This window comes from Balaenoptera acutorostrata, chromosome 1 (genome assembly GCF_949987535.1).
Source record: "Balaenoptera acutorostrata chromosome 1, mBalAcu1.1, whole genome shotgun sequence".
NCBI lineage: Eukaryota > Metazoa > Chordata > Mammalia > Artiodactyla > Balaenopteridae > Balaenoptera > Balaenoptera acutorostrata.
The window spans coordinates 46,516,165-46,524,276 of NC_080064.1; the positions used below are offsets into that span (position 1 = coordinate 46,516,165).

At 49.4% G+C, this 8,112-nt stretch overlaps 1 protein-coding gene and 1 pseudogene across 1 annotated transcript in view; one reads left to right on the forward strand and one right to left on the reverse strand.

Annotated features, from left to right (window-relative positions):
• Positions 1 to 7,316, reverse strand: part of DHCR24 (24-dehydrocholesterol reductase) — a 34,858-nt gene extending 27,542 nt beyond the window's left edge. The window contains exons 1-2 of the mRNA XM_007164392.2: positions 6,936 to 7,316; positions 2,459 to 2,614 (exon numbers count right to left, since the gene is read on the reverse strand). Coding sequence (XP_007164454.1) covers positions 2,459 to 2,614; positions 6,936 to 7,166 — 387 coding nt within the window. The 5' untranslated portion in view covers positions 7,167 to 7,316. The remainder of the gene's footprint in view (positions 1 to 2,458; positions 2,615 to 6,935) is intronic.
• LOC130709199 (60S ribosomal protein L17-like) lies at positions 4,637 to 5,177 on the forward strand (annotated as a pseudogene).
• Positions 7,317 to 8,112: the final 796 nt, after the last annotated feature.

Sequence of the window (8,112 nt, forward strand, 5' to 3'; positions counted from 1 at the left end):
AATCAATTATACAACTAACTTAGTGAAATGGACAAATACCTTCAGAGACACAAACTGCCAAAGCTCACTGAGAAGAAACAAATAAATTGAGGAGCCCTATATCTATTAAAAAAAATTAACTTGTAGTTAAAAACTTGCTCACAAACAGAACTCCAGGCCCAGATGGCTTCACTGGTTAATTCCACTAATTATTAAAGAAATAATAGAAATTCCTTCAGAAAAGTGAAAAGAAAGGAATACTTCTAAACTCATTCTTTTAGACTTATTATTATAAAGCTACAGTAATCAAGACAGTGTGTTCTTGGCATATAGATGGGCGAATAGATCAATAGAACAGCAGAGTCCAGAAACAGACCTGTGTATATGGACAACTGATTTCAACAAAGGTGCAAAGGCAATTCAGTAGAGAAAGGATTGTCTTTTCAACAAAAGAGGCTGGGACAACTGGAAATCCACGTGCAAAAAAAATTTTTTTGGACCCATATCTCGCATCATATGCAAAAATTAACTCAAAATGGATCATAGTTCTAAATGTAAACCCTAAAAAATATAATACTGCTGGAAGAAAACAGAAGAGAAAACCTTTGTGACATGGAGTAGAGCAAGATTTCTTAAATAAAATGTCAAAAGCACAAGCTATAAAAGAAATTACTACACGATGAAGAGTGGCCCCCGCTCGCCACAACTAGAGAAAGCCCTTGCACAGAAACGAAGACCCAACACAGCCAAAAATAAAAATAAATAAATAAATAAATTAAAAAAAAAAAAAAACCTCTCATAAGCCATTTAAAAAAAAAAAAAAAAAAAGAAATTACTAAATCCGACTTAATCAAAATTAAAAATTTCTGGTTTTCAAAAAACAAGCCAAAGCCTGGGAGAAAATATTTACAAATTGTATATATGATGGTCTTGTTTCTAGTAAGAAAACAAACAACCCAATTAAAAATTTTTAGGAAAAGACTTGAACAAGTACTTCACCAAAGATATACAAAGGGCAAATATGCACGTGAAAAGATGCCCAGTATCATTCATTAGTCATTAGGAAAATGCAAGTTAAAACCACAAACCACACTGAGATACCTACTATACACCAACTGAAGGGTTAAAATTAAGACTAACCATACCAAGTTTACGATGATATGGAACAACTGGAATACTTGCGGGAATGTAAATGCTACAACTACCTCGGAAAATAATTTGGCAGTTTCTTAAAAAGTTAACCATACACCTACCATATGACCCAGCTATTCCACTGCCGGGTATTTATCCAAAAGAAGAAAGAGCATATGTCCACCCAATGACTATATACAAATGCTCCTTGCCACTTTACTTGTAATAGCCCCAAACTGGAAATAACCCAAATATCCATCAATAAGTGAAAGAATAAACAAACTGTGATATAGATATATATAAAATATATATTAAAAACAGAATGTACTTCTGATACATGCTTCAACATGGATGAATCTCAGAATAATTATGCTGAGTGAAAGAAGCCAGACAAAATAAAAGAGAGTACATAATGCATAATTCTATTTATATAAAACTCTAAATACAAACCAATCTATAGTGATGCAAAGCAGGTCATTATTTGCTTAGGGATGTGGGGAAAAGAGGCAGGGAGGAACCTGAGGAAGGGATTACAAAGTGGCATGAAGAAACTTTTGGGGTGATGGTTCATTGTCTTGATTGTAGTAATGGTTTCACAGGTGCATACATATGTCAAAATTTATTATCAATTGTACATTTTACGTGCAGTTTATTGTATGTCAAGTATATGTCAAGAAAGCTGTTAAGGAAAAAAAGGCACAGGGAAATAAAGCAACTTGGCCAAGGTGTCACAACAAAATGCCATCACGTGGATATACCATATTTAACAACTCACTACTATTCGATATCGTGCTGTCTTTGATTAAAAACAAAGCTGTGATACAATCTCTCTCTCTGAGTTGTTTTTGATTTAAGTTTATTTCCCTTTTTCTTGAGCCTGGTTTCAAGAAGTAGAAATACTAGATAGGCCAAAGAGTATGCACACATCTAAGGCTATTAACAAGTGGGCCCCAGAAAGCTTGGAACGAGGCCTACCCTCTGAGCCACCTCCACAGCCCAATTTTTACCAGCACACTTCCTTACTGGTAAGAGGTAAATAGGTTCATTTTTGTCTCTCATTTTTGCCCATGATTTCCCCATCCCTGTCTTCCTGTAGAATTGCAGATAATCAAAGAATCCCCTTGAGCTCTCATTTTGCCCACCTGTGAGATGGGGCTATGACCATTCTCTTCCAAAGCTGTGAGGCTCTAGAGGATGGCAATGGTGGGCAGAGCCTTCTGTGATGACCAAGGGCCTTGGTGCTGTCCACTCTGAGACGCCTTTGGCTAAAATCATCTCCCCGTGAGTCATCTGCACCAGGGGCAGTGTCCCACCCACTCCCAGAGCCAGGGAACCATGCCACTCTCACCTGTTTCTTGGTGTCCACCTCCAGGATGTCCATCAGGTTGATCATGATGTTCTTGTGTGTCTTCTTGTACTTCCCGACCCGCAGTGAGACGGTGAGCCAGCCAGGGCGCCCTGTACACATGAAGGTCTTGCTGCCCTGCTCCTTCCATTCCCGCACCTGCAGACATGAGAAGAGGCTGAGCTGGGCCTGCCAGAGATCCCCTGGGCAGCTCACAGCCTTGCTTTCAGGAGACGGAGCTGGGAATTTACCGAGGCCCTGAATCCTTCCAGGTACCAGGAGGAGCGGGATGACGAAACACCCACTGGCCCTATCCTCTGGACTCTCCCTGGCTAGTGAGGCCGAGGGAAAAGCCAAAGTGCAGCCACATCACAAAGCAGAATGAAAAAAGAGCAAGAGAACAGGATCAAAGCACTTTGAAAACATTTATTCTCACTGCAAAGTTCAGGACAGGTTTCGTTAATGGTAGTAATAACAACCGCACAAATGATAACTATTTACTAGCTGCCACCATTGTACCAAGCACTGCTGTATCTTGTCTCACTTAATTCTCACAACAACCCCAGATAGCTGGGATGACCTGCCTCCTTTTGCAGACGAAGAAAATGAGAGGCAAAATAACTTGTCCAAGGTCACACAACCACTGAAGGGCAGAGCCCAGATTCACTATCAGAACTAACCAACTTTAGGCCTGGAAGGATAAATGGGCTTGAATTAATAGTCAACAGAGTAACAGCTAACATTTACTGAGGCTTATTAGCTGCCAAGCCCTGTTCCAAGCGTTTGCGTGTGTTAACTCATGTATCACTAGCAGGGGGAGAGAACAGGCAGGGGAGGCCCACCAAGCCAACGGAAGGAAGAACTTTTGCAAAACCTCTTCTGTAAGTGACCAGAGCACAAAACACAGAGAAGAAAGGGCCCAGGAAATGACAAGCCCATCAGGAACATGGGAGGAAGCATTCCCTTCCTGCTGATGGGCAAGGGCAGGGAGGTGGATATCTGTTGCTGTGACCATGTCCTCTTCATCTGCTTGTAACACTCCCATCTTCCTTTGGTCCAGGTGAAGCTGATTCCCCTCCTGCCCCAGGAGGTGGGCACATGATTGAGGTCTGATTCTATCCTCCTGGCCACAGTGACTGGTTCAGGGACAGGCCTATGATCCAAGTGAAGCCAGTTAAGACCGATCCTGGGAGAGGCCCTCTCACTTCACTTGGGTTGCTAGGCTGGTTGGATATAAGCCAGAAACTGCTGGGGCCTCCACAGGGAGACGGCCTCCCTGAGAGTAAAGTCAACTCAGAGGAAAGCAGAGCCAAGAGATGGCAGCTGGAGACGAATCCTGGATCCAGTGATGTCTGAGCCACTTTTACTCCTGGACTTTTCAAGACCTGGGTCAACGAAGTCCCTTTTTGCTCAAGGCAGTTGGAGTTGATTTTCTTTCACTTGCAACCAAGAGTCCTTGGAAGAAGCTGGATTGAAGCTGGTCAGGCAAACAGTTCGGCGTGGGGAAGAACTGTTCTGCGATAGGAGAGGCCAGGGTCCCACGTGAAGCAGAGGTGTTTGCGCAGAGAGGTGTTACTGAGGAAGGGATTCCTGTGAGTAGGGGGTAAAGGGATGACCAGGCAGACCTTGCCCCTGCCTGACTCTGCAGACCCAGGACTTAATACAAGATCAGAGGTGTGGAGGATGGATTGGGAGAGCTGCATGCAGCCTGGAATGGGAAGGGGGGCATGAAGTGAATGTGGAGACCATCAAGCCTGAAACACTGAATGCGGAGGCCATCACGCCTGAAACATTGGTTGGGTTGGATCGTGACCAGAGCCAACCAAGATTTCGGGCAGGGAGGCAATCCTGTGGAGTGTTGCCCTTATGACTAAGGGCAGGCCAACGAGAGGTGGGGAGGGCCCAGGGAACGGGCAACTGGTCAGGTAGCTATTATCACATTCCAGGTGTGAGGCAACGGAACCAGACCTCCAGGGTGGAATGAAATGGGTTGGGAAAGAAGAAATGTCACAGTTCAGGCTCTGAAATCAAGCTGACCTGAGTTCCAGACCCATTTACTAGCTATATCATCTTGGGAACATGACTTACAGTTTGAACCTCAATATCTCCCACCTGTAGAACAGGTACAAGACTTACCAGGGTGGTCCTTTTCCGGTAAGCTGCCTGAGGTGACCTCTAAAAATGATTCGGTATTCACTTGACCCAGAAAACCCCACAAAATCATGCAAATCAAGAGGTTCGAATTTTCGTGTTCACTTTAAGAACACTGGTGAAACTGTCCAGGCCGTTAAGGGTATGCATATCCGAAAAGCCACCAAGTATGTGAAGGACGTCACTTTACAGAAGCAATGTGTGCCATTCCGTTGTTACAATGGTGGAGCTGGTAGGTGTGCCCAGGCCGAACAGTGGGGCTGGACGCAGGGTCAGTGGCCCAAAAAGAGTGCTGAATTTTGACAGCACATGCTCAAAAATGCAGAGAGTAATGCTGAACTTAAGGGCTTAGATGCAGATTCTCTGGTCATTGGGCACATCCAAGTGAATAAAGCCCCCAAGATACGGCACAGGCCTTAACAGAGCTCACGGTCAGATCAACCCATACATGAGCTCTCCCTGCCACACTGAGATGATCTTTACTGAAAAAGAGCAGATTGTTACTAAACCAGAAGAGGAGGTTGCACGGAAGAAAAAGATATTCCAGAAGAAACTGAAGAAATAAAAACTTATGGCCTACGGGACTTCCCTGGTGGCACAGTGGTTAAGAATTCGCCTGCCATTGCAGGGTACACGGGTTCAAGCCCTGGTCCGGGAAGATCCCACATGCCGCGGAGCAACTAAGCCCATGCGCCACAACTACTGAGCCTGCGCTTTAGAGCCTGTGAGCCACAACTACTGAGCCCACGCACCACAACTACTGAGCCCATGTGCCACAACAATTGAAGCCCGCGCGCCTAGAGCCTGTGCTCCACAACAAGAGAAGCCACCACAATGAGAAGCCCACGCACAGCAACAAAGAGTAGCCTCCGCACGCCGCAACTAGAGAAAAGCCTGCGCGCAGCAATGAAGACTCAATGCAGCCAAAAATTAATTAATTAATTAAACAAAATAAAACAACAACAAAAAAACTTGTGGCCTGGGAATAAATGCCACACAAAAAAAGTGCAAATAAAAGTCAAAAAAAAAAAAAAGACCTACCAGTGTTGCTGTGAGGATGAGAAATAATGGCATGGGGTGTGGCACAGGGCAGGTCCTCAGCAGCGGGCCAGCCTGCCCGTTGTCTTCCTGTCCCTAGTGAGCCCTTTGGTTTAGCTTAGGTTCCTAAGCACTCACTGCGCTGCTTTGGGCCAGGGCCCATGGGATAGAGGGGAGTCAGACAGCAGTCTCTGCCTTCAAGGAGCTCACACTCTGATGGGGCAGACAAGCTGGTTAATCAAGAATCTGAACACATAGAAAGAACTAGGCAACAGGGTGCATTTGGGAGGGAGGGTAGGCTGGGCTCTGGAGCTGTGACTGTGACCAGCGCAACCCATGGCAGCCCGAGTAAAGCGCTTCCAGATGTTTCCTGCTCCCACCTGGCCCAAGGTCTATCCCTCACAGGGATGGCTCTCCGCATCCATCTTCATGCTCTTGGAGGCAGAACCCAGCCAGCAGCAAACAGAACATGGAGGCTGCTACACCTGTGGCGAGGGTGGCAGCAGGCAGCAGAAGCTCTTTGCAACCTGACGCCAGTAAGAGAGGAACATAAGGAGGGACAGAGGGAGCCAAGAAACTGCCCAGGCCTGATGCCCAGGCCAGCTGTGGCCATGAAGAAGGAGGCGCGGCTGTGAGCGGCAGCAGGGGCAGGGGTTCTGTGGGTGCTGACACAGGGGAGGACGTACAGAGTTACTGGGAGGTGGGCACTGCCTTGTCAAGAGTGAGCGCCTGGCACAGGGTCTGTGAGGCTCCCCACCCTGGTGTGGGGCTACCTTCTCACTTTAGTCCTGTTATAAGAAGGTGCAAAGCTCCTTCTTGCTAAGGCGTAAACTACAAACTGAAGGGCCCTCCCCAACCTATTTCCGAACTGACTTTCCAACCTTCTGCCTCTCTTCTCCTATGCTCACACTTTCCCCCAATCACTCCCCCTGCTTCCCAGTCTCCAGCGCCAGGTGAACCTTCCTGAAGACCCCCTCCTCCTCTGAAATCGACTGGGCCTGGTGAGAGCTCCTTGAGCATGGCTCACCTACCCTATCTTATGATTCTTTCCATCTCTCCAGATCCCCGCACGCACTCTGCACATAGCAGGCACTCCATAAATGTCGGAGCAATGAATGCTCTGTTCTACTCCTTTGCTTACTCCGTTTCCTCTCCGGAAGCACCCCTCCCCCCAGTTACATTTTTGTTTAGTTCAAATCCCGCTCAAACGCCACCTCCTCCGTGAAGCCCTGGCTCCCCTGCGCCGCGCACCACTTCACGCCTGGCTCCCGCCCCACCCGGCTCCGCTCACCTGCTTCTGGATGTCTCGCACGCGCTGCTCGTGCAGCCGCGGCGCGCTGCTGAGCTTGAACACCACCCAGGCGCGCACGTAGTAGTAGATGTCGAAGATGAGCGAGAGCGGCAGGAGGAAGAGGCACACGAACACCCAGCGCTGGTGGATGAGCACGAACTCTAGCCCCTTCACGCGGACCCAGAGCAGGAAGAGCAGAGCGCACACTGCCAGCGACACGGCGGGCTCCATGGTGGAGCCGGAGGCTCACCGCGAGGGGGAGGGGATGCCGGCTCGCGCCCCTGGTCTCCGGCACCCGCTCCTCGCCGGTCTGCGCTCGGGGCTGCCCGCGGCCGGCTCCCCGCGAGCCTGAGGACCCCCTCGCCGCCTCGCGATTGGCTCGGGTCGCAAAGGTGCGGTGGGCCGAGACCCGGGTGGTGACCAATGGCGAGCCGCGCCGGGGATCGGACCAGGAACCTGCTGCTTTTATTGGCTGCGAGAGTCAGGCCGCTCCACCCTCTTCCCCTCTCCGACGCGCTGGGAGGGGGTGGCCGGGGACCCTGGCGCTGGTGGGGTCTACGGCGCCCTGCGGCTCCGGGATCCAGGTTTCCCGGCCCTGGGGATTGAGGAGTCGCCCCGCCGCTGAGGGGCGCGGCCGCAACCTCCTCCCCTCCTCCTTAGGTGGCTCCTTCTCGAGAGGAGCGTTAAGCGGTCACGCGTTCGGTTACCTCCCCGGGGGTCGGGTCGGGGCGCCCCACGCCTTGGGTCCGTCACCCTGCAGCTTGGCCGAGGATGCCCGTACCGGCCAGGGAGGGCGGAAACCTGGCCTCGACCTCCACAGGTCGTGTCACTCTATGCCCTCATGGCCACGAGATGCACCTTTACATTTTTCGAGGCGCTTTCTGTAAATTCATATGAGTTACGCAACAGTCCAGCGCGGCGGGTAGTTGTGAGCCCGTTTTATAGATGAGGAAACATCCTAGAAGGGTGAAGGCCTGCCTGCCTCTGAACTCCCGAGGGCTTAAGAAGCGTAGGCTAGGGTTGGCACTCTTCCACCTCTCCCGCTGTACTGAGGGGGAGGGGAGGACTGGGGGTAAGGACTGATGGAAGGTACCGGCTCTGTAAACTTATAGTTCCCGCTCTGCCAGGCAGCGTTGCAGGCCCTGGGACAGGGTGGTGAGCAAAGCAGACGGCCCAG